We start from the raw sequence: 26181 nt of genomic DNA, 5'->3' as shown, positions 1-26181 counted from the left end.
AAGGGTGTAATTTTTTATTGAATCAGTCACTATTTACAAGTCAGTTCCAGTCACAGAATTATTTGCTGTTCCATATGGTGAAATTATTAACAGTAGATTCTTCACTCCATACACAGAACAGCTCCAAATAGAAAAACAACCTAAATAATTAACTACTGAAAGAATGTAGTGCATATTTTGCCTCAGAAAGGCTCCTAAATTTCCCTATTCAACCTGACTAAATAGCTTCAAGAGGGGTTGGGAAAACATATTTTACTGTAGAGTGGCGTACAGAGAGTTGAATGGAGTGCTCTAAATATTCCAGGTTAGGTTCATTCAAGTATAGTGCTCCCCTCCATCCAAACCATGTATCTCTTTGCACTTTTAACAGTAGTTTGAAGAACTTGTTTTTTTCTGCAGCAGAAAAAAAGAAAAAGATTCCTGGAGGTTAAGGCCAATAAATTGTTTATAAATTAACAACAAATGGCTTGCACTGTATAAGTTTTACACCTTTGTTGGAGAGGTTATGTAAATATACAACATTAGGAGAAGTTTTGTTAATGCTGGATGTGCTTGATGGTTGGACACATGCTTCGTACCATTGTTAGGACTATAGAAAAGCAGCATTTCAAGTAGAAGTATGAATGATGGGCCTCACCTTGCTAACAAGTAAAAGAATCAGCACAAAGATATTTTGGTGTAGCTGAAAATAAATAATTTGCACCAAGGGGTTCTACAGACCATGACCAAGATGATAAAAGTTAGAACAAAAGAATATTCCTACTACAGAGTCCTCTCAAATAGGAAAACAAGTGAATCCTTATTTTACAAATGTATAATTGAGTTCAAGAGTGGTTTAATAAATAATGCAGTTGCCTGCTGCAGATGCAGATGATCGTTTTCAAATTGAAGGTAGCCCCTTTAAGGTTAGAAGTGCATTTAGTGACAGCTGCACATATTGACTCTTTTTTTGTATCATTAGTGAGTTCAGACCAATGACCTAACACAATTCTGCTTTCCCTCACTAACAGTCCTACAGCTAACATCAAGTCACTTTTGCTAAAACCTACAAAATCAGCACAAACTAAATCAGACAAACAAAAAACACTACAGAAGTGACAGGCTGAGGACAGAGGTAACAGACAGGTAACAATTCAGAGAGAGAGCTGACCCACTGTCATATCTGTCTATATAGTCAGTTCACAGCTGAGAATCAGCTGGGAGAGACGAATAAGTGGAAGAGGAGACTTGTCCAGCTGAGTTGTCCCTTTTCGAACAAAGGTTGAAGGGTACGAAGCACAAGTAGCTGGGCAATTTAGTAGATCTTATGCGTAAGTTCCACCTGTGATGAGAAGTTCATAGGCAGGGTCACGGGTTCTCCTGCACAGGACAATAAAGGCGCACAGCATTCCCAGGAGCTGTAACATTAACATGGGATAGTGTAAAACATTGCAACACTTCAACAGTTACATCATTTAGCAACAGAATTCACACCTAACCTTTTAAACCAAACAAAGTTACTATACACACACCTAACATTTTAAACCAAACACACCCACCATCTAACATTTCAAATCAAACACAGTTAAACAGTCCAAGCCTCACCTGTATAGCAGCAAATGCCAGAGCAGCCCAGATGACATACATCATTATTTCCTGGAGCTTCTCCACAACTAGAGCTTTGCAACCCTAGAAAAAAAGAATTCCATAAAGTCTTCAGCAAGATATTAAGACAAATAAAAGATGAAAGGCTGTTTAATACTTCAATTGCAGTTATTTTTGGTACGATTACCAAGTAATGGGGATAAAACTCCTCACCTTAAAGCGATATGGACACATTACTATAAAAATCACACATAGCACCGTGTGTCATTGCCTCATTGCCGTTATAGTAATTTTTAGTTGCCCTTCACATGAAGAGTCAATCTATGGAACATGATGTGTTCTTATCAGTTGAGTGTTATAACTGATTACCTTTTTTTTTTTTTTTTGCAGACAAAAATGACAGATTGGATAGGTTCAATTGCTGGGTTGATGGCGAATACCACCATCACTGAGTTTCTTCTGGTATCTACAGTCTTTGCCATTGTGTTTCTGGTGCTTAGGTCAGAAAGAGTCAAAATCCCACCAGGAACAAAGAAACTACCAGGGCCTATGCCTTATCCTATTATTGGGAATTTGTTATCATTGAGCAAGAATCCACACCTTAGCCTGACAAGAATGAGCAAAACTTATGGTGATGTGTTCCAGATTCAGATAGGCACAAAGCCTGTGCTGGTCCTTAGTGGGCTGGAGACCCTCAAGCAAGCTCTTATACGGCAAGGTGATGAGTTTGCTGGACGCCCAGACCTCTTTACTTTCCGCTTGGTTGGTGATACGTGTCAGTATAAAGTAAACTCTGCACAAGGAATCGTTTCACTCAAAGCCCCCCCCCCCGCAAAGTCGCCCCCACAAACTTGTGTTCACCCGACCCTCCGACACAGCTAAAAGTTCTTCTGAGCCGTTTCATTGACACTGGACTGGGGCAGCACAATCCTTCCATAGGCTGTTACGAATGAAAACAGGAATATATCCTATAAAAGGATCACTCCCAGCCCTGCATCACTGAAGCAACCCGAAAGATCAGTTAGCTGGGGGCGGCTTTGCAGGAAACTATTCCTTGTGCAGCATTTACTTCATACTGACTCGTTTCTATGATTTTTGTAGGAACATGTCAGTATCGCTTTAAGTGGTAGTAACTGTGCAGTGTTAAATGGTAACTTTTGTGCATGGGAGCAGATTCACTGCACACGCTCTGTGCTGCTGTCACTTACTGAGCTTAGGGATCAACTCACAATATACAGTACACATAGAATAGAAATGTCACGATATAAGGCTGATTAGTAATTAATACAGATAATCACTACATGGCAGCACAGAAACCAGTGCAATTAGCATCAGAATTTAACAATCAGCCCAGTAGCATCTGATTATATTACAGACAAACCTAATTTTCTGCTTGTAAATTTGCAGTGACCCCTAAGCTTAGCTTTTCAACAGCTGCTCAGAGCCCACTGAGCATGTGAGTGTCACAGACACTTTCCAAGATGGTGACCCCCTATGACAAGTGTGAAATCCTGGATCATTGCTGCTATTGACAAGCTGAAACTTTAGGCTGGTGCAATAAGTTCAGTATATAAAATATGGAATATTTAGCCACATACGATTTTCATCAAAGCAAAAGAGCTAAAAAAAAAAAAAAAAAAAAAAAAAGCATTAAACTGAAGTAACGTTAAGTCTAAACAGAAAAAAAAAGTTGACCTATAAAATTAGCAGAATAATCAATGACAAGTCAAATTCACTTGGGCTGCCAATGTATTAGACATCTCCAATGAATATAACTGCTTACTTTAGGCCAGCACTCCTATTCAATGAAAAGTGCACTAGTGGTGCCCCAGTGCCAATCATGGTGAAATAAAACTAAATGGTATAGGTTACAGAGCAGATAAGTTTTGCAGAATACAAAGGGTTTAGTTCTTACACGAGAATCTAAATTCATTGTATTCTACAAAATACAAGTCCTTTTTATAGATTGAATGGCTAGCCCATGGCTCTACAGCAGCATAATTATGTAAACTATAGTAGTGTTTCTGAAGCAAGCACATCAGTTTTAGCAGTGCAGAACAGTATATTATATCTTAATTACTTTAAATACACTTTCATTTTTGGTGTTACTTTTCCTTTAAGCTGAACAGCCTCGAAAACAGAGGCTGAACTTTAAGTGAGTATTTGAATGCCTTGAGACTTGTCTCTGCTCCGTGATTTTGAATATTGGCAAGCAAGATCAGCTATTAGAGCACCTGCGATTGCTTAGTATATGACCCATGTTTGGTACAGCAACACTTAATTAATTTGAAGATAATATCAGTGATGCAGCTTGAGGGCCTCTGCACTAGCCCTACAATGAAATGTGGTTCATTGGATAACATGCTCGCTAAACACAATAATATAATCTACACTATATAGCAATATATCTTTGTAACATTTGTTTTTTTGCCAGCTTTAAAATATCTGCCAACTCACCTCAGAGTAGAGATCTGCAGGTTTGTTCATACTTCCTGTACAGTTGAACACATAGTTGCGGCAGCAGCTGAGGGGAACACTGTTGTTCTTTGCTTCAGAGAACCAAGGAGTGTTTTCCCAATCTGAGTAGTTGTGAATGCCACAACAGTGAAGCTTTACAGAAAGACAGGTAAAATGTAAAATATCCTTTCCTGTACTGCATGCTTTAATAATACATAAAAATAAATATACAGAATTAGAATGTGTCAAAAAGCTCTGTAGAACTTATGTGCTTGCTCAATTCCTTTGTAATACACTTTATAATTCATCAACAACAATTGCAATATCCAAAGAGGACAACTTATTTCATGTCATCAAAGAGCAAATGATCCGGTCCTTGCATTCTGAAGATTTATTCCATGTTACAATTTAATGCAAAGTGGTACATGTTCTGAAGAATGCCAGGAATATATTATTGTATTATTTAGTTGCAGCGGAGACTTTTTTGGCTGTTCACTAAAGTCTTCTAGTTTTCATCAGGCAAGAGATATTTTCTTATAACATATTTAACTTTTCCTTTTCTATCATTCGACATATCTTTGCTGTGAACCTCAGATTTCTAGCACAACAAATTCACAGCTATGAAGAAAAAGAAAAGTAAGAATCCTAAAACTACAAGTAGGTTTGAACCATAATATAGACACTGCATTCATAAAACTGCCAACACCTATATACCAGTTTGCTACTAGCATATTTCTGCATCTCTAGTAGCCCTGCTACAGCCTCGTTCTTACCTGCCGTTGAACATAATCAATTGCCCGGCTCGCTGAATCAGGGGATATCCCATTGTATTGATTGAATACATTTGCAATAGTATTATCCACCTCATCTTCTACCTGCATGCAAAGAGGAGATCTCATATCATAAAGTAACAGTAGCTACTAATAAGATAGGAAAAAAACATAGAAATTAAAAATTCACTTTATCCTCTTATTTTATATCCATTGGAACTAAAGTTTTACTTTTCAAATATTTTATATCTATATATCTCTATCTATCTATCTATCTATATATCTATATATCTCTATCTATCTATCTATAAAAATATATCTATGTTTTTTTGTTTGTTTTATATTTATATATACTGCCAAAATTCCTGGGTACACAAAATATGTAGGCTAATCTAAAGCACAAACACATACTGCTCTGTGATCAATAAGATTTGTAAACAAAAAAAAAAAAAAACCTACTGCATGGAAGTGGAAATAAAAACTTTGCTCCCACTGGATAGCAAGAACATGTAGGAATGGGCTAGCTTAGACTATGACTGTGAATGATGGCAATGACACAAATGGTTGGTTTAATTATAATCAATTATACAATTACCTACTTTTACCCACTTTGGAGATGATGTGCGGGCAGGCCTGATATCTGCAGGTTTACCTGCGGGTCGGGCCGACCACGCACCCCTCTTACACTGCTGGCTTGTGACTTCCAGTTTTATAACCGCACGCCTGCTCGCCCTGCCCCTTTTTGTCATCGGCAGGACGGCGTGGGTCTATAAAAGGAACCCGAAAGTTGGGCTCGGGCAGGAGTGGAGGGAGAGCGGATATCGGGTGGGTGCGGGTCGGGAAAAACCCGACCCTCGCATCACTAACGCTAATCTCTATTATTATTTTCACTGTGAACACAATAGTATTATGGTGATGTTCTGCATCTATCTGCCCCTTACCTTGGCTCTGTAGATGTATCCAAGAACAACCACAACAACTTCAGTCACAAACACCAAGAGCAAGATGACAACAAACTGAAAAAAGGAAAACGTTCATAAACCACTGTTATATTTTACCATCTGACACCAAAGCATAGTACCATACTAAATATTTATAAAGGGAGCGGGCAAGAATATCACACTCAATAAACTCACACATGGACAAGTATTAGGAAGAACACCAAATCTAGATTTTATATTTATATACACTAGAGATAAATTCTACTCCAAAATTAGGCACTACATTCATTACTTTGGATTGATTGGGTTATGGGTTGGATTGTGCATAATACAAACACCACAGATTATATATTTAATTTAAAAAAAGTGAAAGAATGCAACCACAGACTCTATTTACTGGGTATATGTTGAATATAGCAATACCCTAGCAGGGTCTAATTAACTTGACTTTACTTTTAGGAGGAGAATGTTTGGAATGCTAAAGGACTGGTTTAGGGATGATATACAGCCCTATTTGAATGTGGAAATACAACATGCCTTGATTTGATGGTTATTTTAAAAAGTGATGACAACAATGGACAAGTGAAGCTATTATGAATGCATCATTTCAGTGAACAGTAGTAGGTTGGTTGCACTCACCGTTGCTAATCCACAATGGCTTTCTCTGATGGTGGCACAACAACCAATCAGGCCGATAACGAAAAGAAGCGTTCCTGCAGCAATGATTATTACACCAGGAATCAAGGTATACACATCCTCAAAAAAGTGATCGTAGTCATCATAGGTGATGAAGACATAGGCTCCCACATAGCATAGAATGCCAGCCGCAGCCTGCAAACAATAAAGCATGTTAGAAAAGCAGCAGTGTGAAATTTTACACAGATTCAAAAGAATAAATCATTGGTGATAAACCTTATGCAAAAGCAACAACAAATAACAGTTTATATGCAACTATAATATACATGTATAAAAAGTATAATTTAAAAGGGCAGTTTACTGTAGAATTACCATTAAGAATTATGCAGCTAATGGTATTTTAGATCAATCTAATTTCTGTTTTTTTTCTGCAGCTCCCCAGGCTGGAATTTTAATGGCAACTTGGTTTATTGGGTACCATTTACTTTATCAACCAAGTAGCCGTTTAGAATTCAGTGTGATACATAAATAAGGCAATGCAGACGGAAAGAAAAGCAATACAACATAACCTTAGGAACAAAAAATGTAGCCTCATAATGGTTTTTTTTTTTGGTTACTGCGGTTAGTAAACCAAACCATATTGCAAATCAAGTGCTTTTCAGAAAAGAGGCAACATAAAAGAGCAAACAATACATAATAAACAAACGCCAAATGAAGAGGCCAATCTATAGCATTCTAAAAGTTGAGGGGCAGTAAATCCTCTTTTTAACATTATGATGTGTGCCTATTATCTTAATTGGTGAATGTGTATATATGTTTTGTTGTTTCTAGCACTAAACATTATTAGTTAAATTAAAGAAATATTCTGCATCCTGTTGGTACAAGCACTATTAAAAAACAAATTACTTAGAAGCCCTCTAAAACCCCTCCCTTCTACCACTGTTAGGCTTTGGGTAAGATACACAGCTCGTTATACAAAGAACCCTGTGGTCAGAAGAATCAGAAGCAGCATGTGGCTTTACTTTCAATCTCACATTCTGCTCTGTTTAAAACCACAGATATTTCATAACTAAAACAATAGGCAAAAAGAATGTTCAGCAGAAGCCTTACTGACTGAACTAATGATGAAAAAGTGAGTAAAATGCACCTTTAAAAGGTGAACTTCCCTTTTAAACATATATGCAATTTCATTCAAGGTTTTCTGCCAAACATATAAAATCAAATTGTTTACCATTACTTTAAAATGCAATTACAATATTGCAAAATGTAAAGTAGTGCATAAACCAAATTGTCTCTGTAAACCACAATCAAAACCACAACTAATACATATCAAGTGATTAATCCCACAAAATGTGTTCCTCATTTGCATGAACACCAAATGAAGAATACAAAGACATTTTAGTGGTCGATCGGATCAGCCCGATATCACCCACCTCAATGTGGGCATAACGTAGTATAGCCACCTTTAAGGGCTAGTCCACACGGGGAGATAGCGACGCGTTTGCGGCGACAAAGCGCCGCGACAGTCGCCGCGACCGGCGCAGGCGACAGTTTTGTATGGGCGCCTATGTAAAAACGCCTGTGCTAACCACACGAGGCGATGCGCTTTTCAACAGTCGCCTGAAAATGCCTCGCCAGGCTTTTTCAGGCGACTGTTGAAAAGCGCATCGCCTCGTGTGGTTAGCACAGGCGTTTTTACATAGGCGCCCATACAAAACTGTCGTCTGCGCCGGTCGCGGCGACTGTCGCGGCGCTTTGTCGCCGCGACCGCAAACGCGTCGCTATCTCCCCGTGTGGAATAGCCCTAATAGTGCTGCTCCAGCTGAATTATGCACTGTTTACGTTTCTCAAAAGAGCAAACAGATTTCTTTCATATTTAATTTTGAAATCAGACATGGGGCTAGACACTTAGTTTTGCAACTCAGTTCCTTTCTGAAGTGATAAAACAGGTTTTTCAGTAAAATATGAAAGACTGAGGATGCATTACTTGTAAAACCAGGAACACATACACAAAGAAAGTTTGTATCTGGTGGCGAAATTGATCCCTTGAGGACTGAATATCTGGAATTACCATTAGCAATTCATGGGGCACTGAAACTAAATACAACACAAATACACAATGCTTTATTCATCACATAAGACACTGACATAGATTTAGATCAGTGGTTTCCAAATTTTAGAGCTGGTCGGGGTCCCAACCCGAGGGCCATCTAGTGTGAAATCCTAACTGCTCCTTAGATACTCCTAGAAGCCCAAAAGCCCTGAAGTACAATTACCGTGAATTTTATAGTAAACATTTATTTGTTGCTTTGGACACCATGGTAGAAATGACTGATCCTAAATCCATATCCAAGTTCCGGGTGAGCAGTAAGCAAATGTCAAACTTTAAATTGAGGCTTCAGCCAAAAACCTTTAACATGCACAAAACATTTTGTTTGCTCTGCTTCCAAATGCTTCTTACCTCTCATGGCCTTCTATTTAAATCTACTGCCTCTCTCTCTAAGTTCCCATTGCAGAATTTAAAAAAGCAGGACCACGGTTTCTTGTTAAGAGTTTTTTTAACCTTATAACTTTAAACTATTTAAAAGCATTTAAGTATTATTCAGTGTTCATTGTTGATAGGATGTTCTGCTAGATACTCTGATTATTGCAGAGGAAAAGTAAATTGATAAAAGAAGGAAAGCATGTTCTTGTTTAAACTAGGACGGTAGTTCTGTAACGTGGCGCTGAAACAGAGAAAGAAACCCTTCTTTTTCTGTAACGTGGAGCCATCTGGATAATGGGTTTCTGGATAATAAACATCATACCTGTATCACTCTTGCATGGACAGTATGAAACAAAAACAGCTGTGAGGTAGGAAATATAAAAATAAAAAAAGAACTATTGCTTATGGCTGAAAGGACAGGCACAAAGTACAGCCCCATGCGGCACAAGTGCTCTGCAAGAAAAAGTGAACTTTTAAAACCAAATCCTGAATTACTTGTAAATGGCATAATTAAAGGTACTGAAGTACTGTGCAAAGTTCCAAGCATTACTAAATCTATGCAAGTCCCTCATCGTCCCCATGAACCTCCAACTTGTACTGATCTTGTACAGAACAGACACTTGCTGCATTCCTAAGTAAATGCCCAGCAACACGGACACCATATGCCAGGGATTAGCTGACTAAAGGAATCTGCAGCGATCGCCCAGCGCCAACTCCCAGCAGCCCTAGTACACACAGGCAACGACACAGACCACAAAGCAACGCTCCACGTTACAAGGTAAAGCAATTGTGCAGCTACAGTACACACAATCCCAATAATGCAGCGAAAACGGGCGCAACCACAGTAACGTCTCCAACAGCGACTGATAAGTTGCAGGGACCGCCATAGAACAGCGTCTCGCTCGCTTACCCAGAAAATGAGGTTTAGAAAGACCAGCACGGTCTTGGAGGAGATCAGCCCGCACTGCCCCATCTTTCGGTTCACAAGATGGCAACTCCCGCTATGTGACGCAGCTCCCGGCTCTCCAGCTCTCACAGCAACCGGGCCGGCCTACAAGTTACGTCTACACGTCAGCTACCCCTGGCCTTCCTATCCTTTGACAGCGAGGCGGCCATTTTTAATTCGGGCAAATTTTTTTCGATGTAAAAGGGTACGATCGACTTTATTAACCATAATAAATTTGTTATTTTTGTAAAATTGTACGAAGAGTTCATTTTTTTCGGATTTTCTGTAATCATGCAATTTGGTATTTGACGATTTTTTACTTGTTCTGTCAACCTCTGCCAGTGTCAGACTGGGACACCAGGGGCCCACCCTAAAACCTTAGACCAGGGGCCCGCCCACCAAAGAACCATAGACCAGGGGCCCACTCTCAGTACTATTATTATTCTTCTCCTCACTATCTAAAACCATCCTAGTTTACCCAGAAGAGAGAAAAAATCTTTCCTGACTTCAAATGACAATACCTTTGTATTAGGGGTCAGGCCACACTGGGCGTTTTGGGGAGATTCGGTCGCCTGGCGGCGGCGACCAGTCTCCCCAAACGCCTTCCCTCACTCTGCGCCCGCTAAAATGAAAAAATGCTAGCGCTAATCACATGCGGCAATTCGTTTTCCGAAGTTCGGGCGACTTCGGAAAACGAATCGCCGTGTGTGATTAGAGCCGGCGTTGCCAACTTCCGAAAACGAATCACCGCATGTGATTAGAGCCAGCGTTACCAACTTCGGAAAACGAATTGCCGCGTGTGATTAGCGCCGGCGTTTTTTCATTTTAGCCAGCCCAGAGTGCGAAGCCAGGCAACCAAATCTCCCCAAAACATCCAGTGTGGCCTGACTCTTAGGGTATGGTCACATGCAGGTCTGGACTGGGAATCAAAATAGGCCCTGGCATTCCAAGTACAGAGAGGCCCAATCAGCTCCCCACCAGCCCACTAAATAGCGACTTTCTATGGCATCTTATGGCAGTCCCTCTGGTGTTTGCCAGAACCCACAGATTGCCAGTCCAGGCCTGGTCGCATGGGGCATTTTTACTTTGCGTTTTTAAAAAAGTGTGGTGGAGAGTAAATACGCCAATGAAACCACATTCTCATGATAATGTGAGTTTCCTGATCCTAACATGGCAGTGGTCACTAATGGGTTAATACCCCGTTGTCATGTGAGGACAGGAATACCAAGCCAATTATAAAGCTCCCGCCATACCTCCCAACATTTTGGAAGTAAAAAGAGGGATAAAAAATGTTTTCGCACGTAGCGCAGTGACATTTTTTGACCATGCCCCTTTCTGTGACCACACCCCTTAATTACCATGTTCATTTTACGAAATTTGGCAGGTTATGAAAGTTTGAAAATATTTCTCCTTATCTAAACTATGTTTTTGTGTCTCAAAATTGTTACAAAGTATCTTATTTGCTCCTGTTAGCTTTTCTGGGCTCTGCTATAAGCAGTTTCATTTTCTGGCTGTTCAGTGCAGAGAAAATAGGGACTTTCCAGTACAAATGAGGGACTGCGGGTTGAGCTGTCAAAAGAGGGACTGTTACTTGTATGTCGGCTGCGCACACTATTATTTATACATTTTTGAAGTTTACTAAGCCTTATGCGGCGGTGCGTAAGATAAATATAATCAGATACAAAATGGGAATTTAAAGATCTTATTTTCCGCACACAGTAGATTACTTCATATTATCAATTAATTAAATAATTAATTAATCCTCGGACTGCCATGAAATGAATTAATTAATTGAGGTTTTTTAATTTCATCATACAAAAAAGTGATAAATACTATACAAAATTAATTCATAAATATACAATTAGTTCACCAAAATTCATGTGTATATAGTCCATTTCATGTTGGCACCAATTTTTTAAAAACCATTAATTTAAGCAGCTTACTCATTAATTAAAATTATAATGAGGCTATAAGGAGAAAAAAAATGAACACATCATCTTATTCGGCATTCCTTATTATTCAATTGATTTGTGTCCGAATTACTGAACAATGTTTTATCAGAGTCACAGTACAGCGCTTGTTTATTGCCCAAGGATAAATCTGTAACAATGTATGCACCTGGTATCCACTTTATTGCTACTAATACGGTGCAATGTAGCAAAGTGTAGGAAGGTATTCAAGCCACTTCAAGCTGTACGTACAAAGAGCTGTGCCTTTCTGTGACAAAAAACGATGAAGTTCCGGACAATTAATAGCGTAACCGGCTCATATAAATTACAGATGATAACAAGTTGTCTGTCATTCAGCTGCACGCCAAGTATATTTTACCACCATGTCGGTGTAGTTTCTGTGGCGGTTACATCGCTAGCGGAACCATCCTGGCTGGCACTTCCAGAGCCGATTGTAGAAACCAAGGATCCCGGACTCTTGTTCCTCGTGTCTGTTATCCAATATTTTGAATGCACATTTAAGATAGCATTCTTTTCCTCCACACGGTCAACACGCGTTTCACCTTGAGCGGCATCGTCAGGGCTTCAAAAAAAAAAAAAAGAGGGACTGTCCCTCTGAAAAAGGGACCATTAGGAGGTATGCTCCCCCCCCCCAGCACTCCCACCTTGTCTTTTTTGATCCTGTGTCATGGATGAGGATGCAGGATTTTTGGTGGGATAATGCCAGCAGATTGCCCCCTCTGCTGAAGTTCTGGGGTTAATGCTGATGATAACCATTCCCCAGGAGCCCTAGTGACCGAGGGCATTGCTAGTAGGGAGATGCTAGTGTTCCGTAAGTCCCAGGCAGGCAGGATGCGGACCGGAAGTGCGCATGCATTCCACGCTGGAACGCTAACCAGAAGTCAAGCTGTACATGTTCCGGAACGGATTTAAAAGAGCGCATGGGGCTGATTTGGGCTGCTGCTTGGCGTCTTTGCTGAAATATAAACACAGATGAGGACCAGCGCTAAAAAACAGCTTGAGGGTAGACAAAAGAAACAGATTGACTAATATAGTGTAGTATTTTTAACCTTTGGTTTGATTGGTGCTAAGGTGAGCACACACTCTGTAGGGGGAGTGTTTTTACTCCTTCACCTTTATGATTGTTACCATCACCTTTTCAACCAGACAGTGCAATCATATATCCAAGCGGTGTTAAAGGGGTTTACAGGTGGGTACTTGCAAACATTTAAAATCTATATAGGCCTTCAGATATAATGTTGCTTTTCACAATAGGGTCCGTTCGTTCCCAGTGATTCTATAGGAATGCGCTTAAAATAGTGTAAAATCTTCTTTAATGATAAAATATATAAAAGAGAATTGCACTCACATTTTAAAACAAAGTCCCCGTGGTGTCAAAGTGTGGACAATTCGCAATGCGGTCTGTTCGTCTGAGTTTTCCGCAGCGTGTAGTCCTTAGGCACACACGGGTGATGTCACAGCCTGACGAGTTTCATCTTGCGACTTCCTCAAAGGCTTCTTTGCTCTCTGCCCGCAGTGCTGCCTGAATTAGCCCACAGTAAGTACTCAGAATGACTTTCTTTTGAACAAGTTACTTGAGCGTACCTAATACTGCCTACATTTTTTGTTGCAGAATGAGCTCCAGACGGTCACATTCATCTCACAGGGGGTAAGTTTCTGATTGTGAGTTTCTCCAATTATATCATAGGAGGCTTACCAATGTCATTCTTTTTGCAGTGATTCAAGGGACAGACATCATGTTGAACATAGAAGGAAATCTGCCAGAAGGGAGTGTGAAGCAGAGGGGCGTAACTAAAGAGGAAGCAGACCCTGAGGCTGCAGGGGTGCCCAGGAGGTATAGGGGCCCCATGAGGCTCTAGTTCACATACAATTTCAATAAATATTGATAAAACAGGACAACCTCTGGATATGTTGGGGTCCCTAAAATTTATTTGCTGTGGGGCCCAGTAACATATAGTTATGCCACTGGTGAAGCATGCAATAATCCAGCTCTTGACAAGAAGTTCATTTGATCAAATCTCCCATCTCATGAACTGGATGCAAACTTCTTTTGTTGACTCAATGGCATCTGTTATCTCCAAAGGCACGGCTAGTGCCATGAAGGCTGCAGCAATTGGTTCTACCCACAAGCTGCTAATACCTGTCCTTTATTCTGATAGCGAGGAGTTTGGGGAAATGAGTTTAGACATGGACAGCGATGATTTAGTGCATGATAAGGACAACGAGTTTGACTTGGACAAAGTGGAACCGCTCATTAGAGCACTTAAGAAAGTTCTACTTTTGGATGTGGATGATTTGGCACCAAAACAAGCTGTTATGTTTAAATGCAAAAATAAACAAAACCAATTTTTTTTTCTGGTTCATTCAGTCATCAAAGAAGAAATCAGAACGGAATGGGAACAACCTGATCAAAAGTTTTTCCTAACAAAAAGAATGCAGAAGATGTATCCTTTTGAATCAGAGGATGTCAAATTTCGGGAAGAATCCCCGAAGGTGGATGCAGCGATTACGCGAGTGGCTCGCAGAACCACACTTCCAGTAGATGAGATTTCCTTAAAGGACCAGTAACACCAAAAATTTTTATCTAAAAATTCCATTCCAAATGCTAAAATAATAGCCATACCCTAATACATTGATATAAATTACCTAGCTGTTTTTTTAAAAAAATGTCAAAATAGTCTTTCTCCATGACTCTCTGTAAAATGGCGAAAAGGCGACCAGTTCCCACTGCGTGCTCTAAGATAAGAAATGCTTCGTGGGATCAAACGGAACGGCTGGACAAACAGCCGTTCTGTTCCCTCCACACAGCATGTCTCTCTCTCACGCCCCGCAGACTCTCTTCACAAGCCTTTCTCTTCCTTCCACAATTTATGTCTCTCCTCCCCCCTGCAGCCTTTCTGTATCTCTCCCCGCTCGTTTGTCCAAGCTGTTCCGTTTGATCCCACAAAGCATTTCTTATCTTAGAGCAGCCTCTAGCCCCGCTCTTCTGCCCAGCGATTTGGTTCCCTCCCGCCCAGCATTTCTCTCACGGCAGTCTGTCTGCACACAGCCTTTCCCTCCCTGTAGTCTCCCTCCCCTCGGCAGTTCTCTCATGGTGCTCGGACTGTCAACACCTTACCTCCCGGCTGCTCTCTCTGTGTTCCGACTTCCTGTTCCTCACTTCCGGTTCTGTGTGGAGGAACATGTCGGGAGCGAGCACGATGTGGGAACTGGTCACCTTTTCGCCGTTTTACAGAGAGTCATGGAGAAAGGATATTTTGAATTTTTTTTAAAAAAACAGCTAGGTAATTTATATCAATGTATTAGGGTATGGCTATTATTTTAGCATTTGGAATGGAATTTTTAGATAAAAATCTTTGGTGTTACTGGTCCTTTAAAGGATGTGATGGAAAGAAGGCAGGATAATACACTGAAAAAAAGCCTATTCAGTGGGGGGGGGGGGGTGCTACTTTTAAGCCTGCAGTAGTTATCACATCAGTTGCTAGGGCCATGCATGTTTGGTTAAACAATTTAGAAGAAGCCATTCTCAACAAATCCGCCCGAGAAGTTTTGGTTGAAGAATTACAAATTATCAAAGTAGCAATAAATTACATCGCAGAGGCCTCTTTAGATGCCATAAAGTGGTCAGCCAAGAGCATGAGGTTAGCAGTTGCGGCCAAAAGATCCTTATAGCTGAAACATTGGCAGGCGGATAATCCATCCAAGCACAATTTTTGCAAACTTCCTCTTCAAGGCCAGTTATTGTTTGGTACTAAACTGGATGATATTATTTCGAAGGCCTCTGCTGGGAAAAGTTCATTTAAACAGCAAGGAAACCTTTCAGAACATATCGAGACAAACAGCAGTTCAATGACGCCTGTCAATACAAGCCAGGGAAAATAAATTATTTTCAATCTTCTTGGAAAGGGGCTTCTTTTCGCAACAATAGGAAATTTGACAAAACAGAAAAGAAACAGGCATGATGGTGCATCAGTCCTACCTCCCATCATTGGGGGAAGGCTTTCCCACTTTCGGGAGGTTTGGGCCAAGACAACTTCGGACAAACGGGTGAACGGAGTGATTTCGAAAGGCTATTTCCTAGAATTCAAAGATGTTGTAAAAAAGGAATTCTTTTTTCAAATCAAAAATTTCTCCAAGGTTAAACACCAGATCACGTCTGACAAATCTATTAAAGGATCTACTAGAAAAAGATATCATCAGAGAAGTTGTGTAGAAAGAATGGTTTCAAGGATTATATTCAAATCTATTCCTAAGGCAGAAATCATCAGGAGATTGGAGACAAATTCTAGATTGTCATCAGTTGAACAAGAAACTGAAGGTAGATTCTTTCAAAATGGAATCAATAAGAACAATTGCCCAAGAAATCAGACAAGAAGACTGAATGATCAAGATAGATATCGTGGATGCCTATCTACACTGGTGGCAGAGAAACATCAGAAATTTCTGAGATTTTGTATTCTAAACCGTCACTTTCAGTACAGGGCTCTTCCCGAGAGTCTTCACAAAGATTTTGTCACCCTTGATTGCATACATCAGACTACAGGGTATTCAGATATTTGCATATCTGGACGACATTCTGATAAAAGCCTAGTGTCCGAAGGCCTTACAAGTTCATCTCCAGTATGCTTTGAAAGTTCTTCAAGACCACGGTTGGGTGGTGAATTTCCAGGAGTCTATATTACTTCCCTCACAGACGTTGACATTTCTGGGACTAATTCTCAATACCAAAGAATTAATGATTTCCCTGCCAAAAGACAAACGTTTGAGAATTTTGAATTCAGTGCCTTAAATGCTATTTGACCAGGACAGAGAGTCTGAGAAAATCGGATGCAATGTTTGTTTGTCCAGAAGGTCCTAAGAAAGGATGTAAGGCTTCCAAGAATATGATTGCTGGTTGGCTTAAAGAATGTATCAAGAAAGCTTATGCATTGAGCTCCCGGGCTAACCCCCTAAACTTAAGGGCACATTCCATGAGAGCATTAGCAGCATCTTGGGCATTCTGGGCCCAAGCTTCTCCTGAGGAAATCTGCAAAGCAGCTGCCTGGTCATCTCTGAATTTTCTAAATAAATTTTGTATTCCCTCCCATTTTTGTAATCTTGGGTATGACCCATCAGTGACCACTGCCATGTTAGGATCAGGAAAAGGGAAAAGTTTTGGACGAATACTTACCGTAATTTTCCTTTCCTGAGACGTAACATGGCAGTGGTCACGTTCCCTCCCCTGGTATATGATAGATCGACTAGTTCACAGGATAACAAAGACAAGGTGGGAGTGCAAGAGGGGGGGAGCTTTATAATTAGCTTGGTAACAGGGTGTTAACCCATTAGTGACCACTGCCATGTTACCTTTCAGGAAAGTATTCGTCAAAAAAATTTTTTCAACTTGTAGTTTTTTTTCTGGTTTTTTTTGCTCCCCACAATTCCACACAAGGATTTCATACAACTTTTGTGAAAAAAAAAAACAAGAGGAAAAGAAATTTACATGCAAAATGAAGCTGGACTGATCGTCAATACGAATCATAATTACGTCACCAGCAGACAACACCACAAGTACATATATGCACAATCCATCTCGTGAGAGTTTGGCTACCATATTGAAAATATGTGGCGTATTTTAGCAATGTGTATTTCCAAACCTGCGCGTCCCATAGAGCTCAATAATATGGAGTTTTCTTGGCATATTGGTGTCTCTGCTGAAAAACACAAATACTGGCGTCTTGTGAAGGATGTCGTTTATTCGCAAACACCCAGTGGGAATTGCTATTGTGTGCAACCATTATTTTCAGTAGGGCTTCATTTTGGACATATTTATGCTCATCCACGGATTTTTAAAAACACAACCTGTGACCTTTCCCTTAGATGCAAGTTTCTTTAGCCATCTAACCAACTGTTAAAGCTATCTACTCTATCTTTCTTCATCACCTGCCTGAGCCTGCTTCGCTCTGATGCTGGGCACTAAATTTCTCCAAAAAAATATGGCAACCCTAATTGCTGCTTGTGATCAGGGCCGCCATCAGGGTTGCATAGGGGGACTGATGCTTCTGGCCCAGAAGATTTAAAGTTTGATGGGGGGCCCAGCTGTGCTGCACTTTGCAGGGCCAGTTCAGTAAATAAAAATTAAACCTCTGACTGCCAATGTTTTTTATTTTTATGGGGGGCCCTGACCACCATTTTTTTAACTTGCAGGGGGAGACCCAGGCCACCAATGTACATATTTAGCATTGAAAAATATACCTTTAAAAATTCCATAGTAGTGAATAGAAAGTGGGTGAGTTTCCTGTGGTGCGTTCTAAATTTAACACTTTCATACATCTACCCATGTATATAGCATTTTTACCCACCTTTCTTTGCTATGTTTTAGTTCTCCTCTATAAGCTACAAATAAACGTATAAAGTACTTTAAGCACCTATTTGATGCAGATAAAGTAAATATTATATATGAAACTTTTTCTATAACTTTGTTTTTCTTTTTCAGCATTTGTGGTTCTTTTACATGCAAAGAAACATTGCTTTTATTTAAGTATATAAGTTTGTTTGCTTTTCCTGGGCTCCTTCGTCTTTCTTCTTCAAGAAGAAAACAATGCCTGGTCTGTAACCTTCCCCGTGCTTCAATGAGCCCAAAGGAGAGGAATGGAAGATTAAAGGACTGCCCTGTGTGCCACAGAGGCTCTTTTATTGGGATTTTCTTAGCAACTAAACTGACCCACTTTCTTTTATATATTTGTAGTTACTTGAAATGTTTACAGTTGTACAGTTAACTGTTTTAAGGCAGTCTAACAAACTATGAACTCAAGTGACCCATTTTTTAAGTGTTTTCTCTGCACTACAAATATATGTATCAAATGCAATTATATGATGCCAATGGATTAATGTGCATATATAGGAGACTAATATGGAGAGCCTGTTTTTACGTTAAAGGGATTTTTCCAGACTGTGCCAAACTACAGAATGCAGAACGTAGATCAGAACTGATTACAGGTATAGGATGTCCTATACAGAAATCCATTATGCATCAAATATCCAAAATACAGGAATGCCATTTCCAATAGAATACACTTATAACAATGGATCTCATAACTTAACACAGTTATGGGATTTGTTATCCAGAAACACATTGTTCCAAATTACGGAAGGACCAACTTAAAGCGACTACATTTTAGTCAAATAATTACATTTAAAAAAAAAAAAATTTTCTCATTTTTCTCTGTAATGAGAAAACAATACCTTGTACTTGATGCAGAATAAGATATAATTAATCCTTAGGCAAAAGAATCCTATAGGGTGACAATGTTTACATTATTTTTTCACCTGTGAAAAATTTATAATTTCAAAAATAATTATATTATGGGGCAGATTTATCAAGGGTCGAATTTTGAGGGTTAATAAACCCTCGAATTCGACCCTCTAAGTAAAATCTTTCGAATATCGAATTCAAAGGATTTTAGCGCAAATACTTTGATCAAACAATCAAATAAAAATCGTTCGATGATAAAAATCCTTCGAATCGAATGATTCGAACGATTTTAAGCGATCGATCAAAGGATTTTTATTCTATCAAAAAAAAACTCGAAGTATTTTTTAAAGAGACAGTACTTCGACTATCGAATGGTCGAATAGTCAAACGTTTTTTACTTTGAATCGTTTGAATCATTTGATTCGATCGAATTTGACCCATTTGATGGTCGAAGTACCCAAAAAAATACTTTGAAATTCAAAAAAAAATTTTTATTCTAATTCTTCACTCGAACTTAGTAAATCTGCCCCTAAATATGGAACCTATTATCCAGAATACCTGGGATCACCATTTGGGCATAAAATATTATCCACAACCAAAGTGCGGGCTAATAGAGCACGCACTCTGGTTGGGGGTAAAATTAGTTTATTCGCACCTTTGGTTGGGAATAATATTTTTGCCCAACTGGTGCCCTTTAAGGTATGGTGATCCAAATTATGGGAAAATCCCTTATCCGGCAAATCCCTGGATCCCTGTACTCACACAGACACGTGTATGTGCTGAACGGGTGAAATGCAACATGCTGCGTCCCAACCTGCTTTTGGCACCTACATGCGTCTGTGTGAGTACAACCCCCTTCACAATAATTGACTGCATCTAGTCCTGCACTCCTGCACGCGCAGCTAAAAGCTCCCGTGTGTAAGGGCCCTTAAGCACAGTGAACACTTCCCTAATGCATTTTGTATGTGATTGCAAGTTAAAGTATTTTTGTCATTACGTGTCATCCTGCGTCATTTGCCAAGGTCAAAATAAATAAATAAATAAATAAAAAATACGACCCTAGACCCAGGGTCAGACTTAAATGGGAAGGTTGCAGAGTTTGCTTAGAACCTGATGACTGGGAAGAGATGGAGGACAGCCTCTATCTCCCTCTAATCAGCACAAGAGACAGGCTCATTCAATTTAAAATTATACACCAAACGTACTTGACACCAAAAAACTACAACTTATGGGTCGCATAGAGCATTCCAGATGCACTCGCTGCAATTCACCAGATGCGGATTTCATACATCTTTTATGGTATTGTCCAGATATACAGACATTTTGGAAAAAAGTAATGCAATTTTTAGCCACCGAATTTACCTTACCGCATGTATTGAACCTGGCTGCCTGTGTTTTGTGAGTAACAGACACTTTGGTATCTAGAACTCACTCCAGATTATTGATGAGATCACTCTTGTTCTACGCTAGGAAAACGGTAGCCCTACACTGGATGGGACCAACACCTCCTACGCTTAAAAAATGGATTAAACTCAAACTTCCAGCTGGAACTTTACAAACTAACTTATATAGCCAGAGGATGCCCACAGAAATTTGAAAAAATATGGACTCCTTGGCTGGATTCACCCGCAACAACGGTCCAATAACTTTGTCTAAGAAAATCCAATGTATTCTCTCCATGTCTACTTCTTTCTCTTTTTCCTATAGCCAAAAGAATCACTGAACAGGAAATTGCATTTAACAGAAAACGAGAACACAGTAATGGAGTCTTGCAATGAAGCTGTGGGAGCGGTGTAAATAGGTAGAATGCAGACAGGCAGGAAAGACAATACTTGTTTCTAGTCCAATAAGCATGCTGTAACTCAAAGTAGTCAACACAGGATCAAGATCCAGACACCAAGTCAAAGTATATGTAAAATTGTTAAGTTAGAGTTACTGACACCTATTAAAACCTAAGTTTACAAATAATGGAAATACATTATTATAATTAATTTTGTCTTACATGGTACAAACATGATTTTCCAATCCTCCTCTCTAAAAGAAAATGGCATAAACACTGTTTGGTAGGTTCTAAGATTAATTAAAGCTAAAAGGTAATAGTGAGGGAAAAAGAAAGAGACCATATGGTATAGAAAAAATATTCTCATAAGTCTTAATCTAAACTCAAGTGGCCAAATGGAACTGAATAGAAAATAGGGATGTGGCCAATACCATTAATCACCTATCAGTTTAGAAGATGAGAGTTTACTGTTACTAAAATGGCTGCAAAAAGCTAAAAAATCTACTCAAAGTAAAAAAAAGTCATCAAACATCCCCAATACGTATTTTAATAAGTATATGATAGGTATACATAATAATATTCTGTCCTCTAAGCCTTTATGTGTAACCTAAGATCAGGCTTATTTTATATTTTTTAAATGTTTAGTAAAAGTAAGCACCCAGTGTAACAAGCCATCTAAATCACAATGTATTAGCTTAAAGGGGTTGTTCACCTGTGATATAACTTTTAGTATGATGTAGAGAGTCATATTCTGAGACAATATCCAATTGGTTTTAATTTTTATTATTTGTGGTTTTTGAGTTATTTTGCTTTTTATTCAGCGCCTCTCCAGTTTGCAATTTCCGCAATCCGGTTGCTAGGGTCCAAATTCCCATAGCAACCATGCATTGATTTGAATAAGAGACTGGAAAGATGAATAGGAAAGGCCTGAATAGAAAGATGAGTAATAAAAAGTAGCAATAACAATACATTTAGCCTTACAGAGCATTTGTTTTTTGATGGGGTAAGTGACCCCCATTTTAAAGCTGGAAAAATCCAGAAGAATAAAGCAAATTATTAAAAAGGTAAATAACTATGAATCTATAAAAAATAATCAAAGCCATTTTAAAACTTGGCTATTCCATAACATACTAAAAGTTACCTTAAATGTGAACCACCCCTTTAAAATACATAAAATTACTGTAGTTTTTTTTTTGACTACTCAGTAAAAGTAGCCAGTTATAGATTTTTTCAAACCCAGACCAGTACTTAAACCATCATTGTAGTTCATTTTTAAAAATAATAAACAACTTTATTCACAATTTATTCATTTCAAAGTCAAGAAATATTGCAAGACTTTCTTCTTTTCTTCATCATCTGTACACTTATCAAAATCAATGACCTTATCCATCTTGTCAAATTCCTCGTCAGACTCACAAATGAAATCCTGTAACTCGTCTGCAGTCTTGTCTTTCCATTCTTCAAAAAACTTTTCCCCTCTGGTAAGGGATCTTTTCTTAGTGGTCTCCTCTATTTTCCTGCTTTTACTTGCTTTTTCCATTTTCTTTTGAAGTTTCTTTTTCCTTTTGACGACGATTTCTTCTTTCTTTTCTCTTCCAGAACTACTTTCCAGCTCCTGAGAATCAATGAGAAGTTCACCAGTATTCTCCACTTGGAGTTTCCCCTGGGCTTTCTGTTGCTGGGATTTCCACTGGGAGTTGTGTCTCTAAAACTTCCGAAGGCTTACTTTTCTCTGGACAAAAAGCATAAACATGGCCAGGATTAAAACACAGGTTAAATTTTTTTGGATGTGGACAGTTCTTCACCTCATGATCCACATTTCCACAGTTTGGACAAAACTTACAAACGTCTGCAGTGTGGCCATAACTCCTACAGCACCTGCAGAAAATGGGCATTCCATTAAAGAAACAGTCTACATTTACATTGCCCAGTCGAAACCTAGCTGGAGGGAAACCAGTCTTTTTCAAAAATAACTTTGAACCTGTATTTACAGGCCCCAATCCCAAATTCGTTCATGTTTACAAGAGTCACTTTTTTGCAGAACTTACTAAAGACAGTTTTAATTTCTTTCCGCGAAACAAACGGAAAATAAACCCCGGTTTCAAGGATTCCCTCCTCTGCACAAAAATGAGGGAAGATTTTAATACACCCCAAATGCTCATCAGTCAGATTCTCTTTCCAGATCCTCAGGAAGCTTGAGTATATCCCTTCACCATCAAAGGTGACTGGTCCTGGATTGCCAATATATCGGTTCGCCGAACTCTTCCGAAATCCCCAAGAATGAAGTCGACGACATAGGCCAGCCTCTTCTCAGGACTCACAGATTCCTCAGCAATGAACCAGACTGAATTCTTGACTTGAGCGTGGGCTGGAACAGCATGCTCCTCCATCTCCAGATCAGATGAACACTCCCAGATTCCGCCACAGATTTGGGTTATCACTGGAGTGATTGATGTGATTGGCCACTTCTCGTTGCCAGGAATAGTAAGCTCCCCTAAAGCAGCAGATAGCTTAAGACAGTAACTGCCGATGCTACAGGGCCAAGGACCAAAGTTTTCAGGCACCCAATGACTTGATCTTTGTCAAACGGCCAAGAGATGCCCTTGGAAAGCCAGTCCCATGATAAGATCTTACATTTCAACACAAGGCTGAGCTGTGCCTAGTAAGCCTCAACTTCGCTATCCAGTAACACCATAGGGAGATAAAAACTGACCAAGTCTTCTTCATTTCCATATCAGTCAAAGTTGACCAATCACAAGAGAACTTTCTAACCCATGTCAAAGACTGCCTGTCAACAACATAGCACTTTGCCTATTATAGATTAACCCTTAACATAAAGAATAATAAAAAGACCCACACCCATCTATCACAAGAGCTGTCAGTCACATAGCCCTTTGCATAGCCTCTATGGCAATTTGACATCCCAAAAGCCCTTCCATGATAAGATCTGACATTCCAACTAGTAAGCCTCAGCTTCCCTATCCCTCAACACCATAGGGAGAGAAAAACCCACCAAGTCTTCTTCATTTCCATATCAGTCAAAGTTGACCAATCACAAGATTCCTTTCCAATCCATGGCAAAGACTGCCTGTCAACAACATAGCCCTTTGCCTATTATACATTACCCCCTCACATAAAACAAAAATAGGAAGACTCACACCCATCTATCACAAGAGCCGTCAGTCACATAGCCCTTTGCCTAGCCTCTATGGCAATTTGACATCGCCCAAGCCCTTCCATGATAAGCTCTGACATTCCAACACATGGCCATATGCTGATCTGTGTCTAGTAAGCCTTGACTTCCGTATCCCATAACACCATAGGGAGAGAAAAACCAACCAAGTCTTCTTCATTTCCATATCAGTCAAAGTTGACCAATCACAAGAGGACTTTCCAATCCATGTCAAAGACAACATAGCCTTTCGCCTATTATAGATTAGCCCCCCTCACATAAAAAAAGAATAGGAAGACTCACACCCATCTATCACAATAACTGTCAGTCACATAGACCTTTGACTAGCCTCTACGACAATTTGACTTCGTCCAAGCCCTTCCTTGAAAAGATCTGAAATTCCAACGTTGAGCTGTGCCTAGTAAGTCTCGACTTCCCTATCCCGTAACACCATAGGGAGAGAAAAACCGACCAAGTCTTCTTCATTTCCATATCAGTCAAAGTTGACCAATCACAAGAGGACTTTCCAATCCATGTCAAAGACTGCCTGTCAACAATATAGCCCTTTGCCCATTATAGCTACCGACTCACATAAACAAGAATATGAAGACCCACACCCATCTATCACAAGAGCTGTCAGTCACATAGCCCTTTGCCTAGCCTCTATGGCAATTTGACTTCACCCAAGCCCTTCCATGATAAGATCTGACATTCCAACACATAGCAATGTGTTGAGCTGTGCCAAGTAAGCCTTGACTTCCCTATCCCGTAACACCACAGGGAGAGAAAAACAGACCAAGTCTTCTTTTTTTTTCATATCAGTGAAAGTTGACCAATCACAAGAGGACTTTCCAATCCATGTCAAAGACTGCCTGTCAACAACATAGCCCATTGCCTATTATAGATTACCCCCTCACATAAAAAAGAATAGGAAGACCCACACCCATCTATCACAAGAGCTGTCAGTCACATAGCCCTTTGCCTAGCCTCTATGGCAATTTGACTTCACCCAAGCCCTTCCATGATAAGATCTGACATTCCAACACATAGCAATATGTTGAGCTGTGCCAAGTAAGCCTTGACTTCCCTATCCCGTAACACCACAGGGAGAGAAAAACAGACCAAGTCTTCTTTTTTTTTCATATCAGTGAAAGTTGACCAATCACAAGAGGACTTTCCAATCCATGTCAAAGACTGCCTGTCAACAACATAGCCCATTGCCTATTATAGATTACCCCCTCACATAAAAAAGAATAGGAAGACCCACACCCATCTATCACAAGAGCTGTCAGTCACATAGCCCTTTGCCTAGCCTCTATGGCAATTTGACTTCACCCAAGCCCTTCCATGATAAGATCTGACATTCCAACACATAGCAATGTGTTGAGCTGTGCCAAGTAAGCCTTGACTTCCCTATCCCGTAACACCACAGGGAGAGAAAAACAGACCAAGTCTTCTTTTTTTTCAGATCAGTCAAAGTTGACCAATCACAAGAGGACTTTCCAATCCATGTCAAAGACTGCCTGTCAACAACATAGCCCTTTGCCTATTATAGATTAACCCTTAATATAAAGAATAATAAGAAGACCCACACCTATCTATCACAAGAGCGGTCGGTCAGTCAGTCACACAGCCCTTTGCCTAGCCTGTATGGCAATTTGACTTTGCGCAAGCCCTTCCATGATTGATAAGAGCTGACATTCCAACCCATACCATGGGTTGTGCTGTGCCTAGTAAGCCTCAACTTCCCTATCCTGTAACACCATAGGGAGAGAAAAACCGACCAAGTCTTCTTCATTTCCATATCAGTCAAAGTTGACCAATCACAAGAGAACTTTCCAATCCATGTCAAAGACTACCTGTCAACAACATAGCCCATTGCCTATTATAGATTACCCACTCACATAAAAAAGAATAGGAAGACCCACACCCATCTATCACAAAAGCTGTCAGTTACATAGTTACATAGTTAAATTGGGTTAATAAAAGACAAAGTCCATAAAGTTCAACCCCTCCAAATGAAAACTCAGCATCCATACACACACCCCTCCCTACTTTTTTTTTTTTTTTTTTTTTTTTAAATATTTTTATTTGTGTAGTTCCTTGCAGAAATATACCATCACATTACATTCTGTTAATATCAAAATGCATACTCCCGATACATTCACAAAACGGTACGTACCGGCCATGATACAGAACTACATTT

The 26181-nt window shown here is 39.6% G+C and overlaps 1 protein-coding gene, 1 long non-coding RNA gene and 1 pseudogene across 3 annotated transcripts; 1 reads left to right on the top strand and 2 right to left on the bottom strand.

Annotated features, from left to right (window-relative positions):
- On the bottom strand, nt 1-9954 carry tspan3.S (tetraspanin 3 S homeolog). Of its 2 annotated transcripts, NM_001094928.1 has the most exons (7): nt 9784-9891; nt 6392-6583; nt 5753-5827; nt 4815-4916; nt 4042-4194; nt 1585-1668; nt 1-1397 (listed from the first exon to the last, which is right to left on the bottom strand). In NM_001094928.1, exons 1-7 carry the CDS (start codon nt 9844-9846, stop codon nt 1305-1307), a joined length of 762 nt encoding a protein of 253 aa, NP_001088397.1. In that variant the 5' UTR covers nt 9847-9891; the 3' UTR covers nt 1-1304. The 2 variants fall into 2 exon arrangements, with proteins under 2 accessions (NP_001088397.1, XP_041443626.1); XM_041587692.1 differs by lacking the exons at nt 1-1397; nt 1585-1668 and adding an exon at nt 3133-3204 and having other exon boundaries at nt 9784-9954.
- A 2734-nt stretch (nt 9955-12688) lies between these two features.
- On the top strand, nt 12689-13678 carry LOC108712479. The gene is made up of 3 exons (XR_001934988.2): nt 12689-12978; nt 13402-13437; nt 13506-13678. It is a non-coding gene; the product is annotated as an uncharacterized LOC108712479 (long non-coding RNA).
- Nucleotides 13679-22437: 8759 nt separating this feature from the next.
- Nucleotides 22438-23217, bottom strand: LOC121402036 (annotated as a pseudogene).
- Nucleotides 23218-26181: the final 2964 nt, after the last annotated feature.

Source organism: Xenopus laevis, chromosome 3S, assembly GCF_017654675.1.
Source record: "Xenopus laevis strain J_2021 chromosome 3S, Xenopus_laevis_v10.1, whole genome shotgun sequence".
Classification (NCBI taxonomy): domain Eukaryota; kingdom Metazoa; phylum Chordata; class Amphibia; order Anura; family Pipidae; genus Xenopus; species Xenopus laevis.
The sequence above is the reverse complement of the archived record's forward strand: the minus strand, read 5'-3'. Positions and strand labels throughout refer to the sequence as shown.

Bases quoted from the DNA above. Each gene is read 5' to 3' on its own strand.
- tspan3.S (NM_001094928.1), bottom strand. From the start codon at position 9,846: ATGGGGCAGTGCGGGCTGATCTCCTCCAAGACCGTGCTGGTCTTTCTA. The intron at 6,584-9,783 runs GTAAGCGAGCGA...TATTGTTTGCAG, and splicing joins TTCTAAACCTCATTTTCTGG to GCTGCGGCTGGCATTCTATG. The intron at 1,398-1,584 runs GTGAGGCTTGGA...TTAATGTTACAG, and splicing joins TGGCATTTGCTGCTATACAG to CTCCTGGGAATGCTGTGCGC.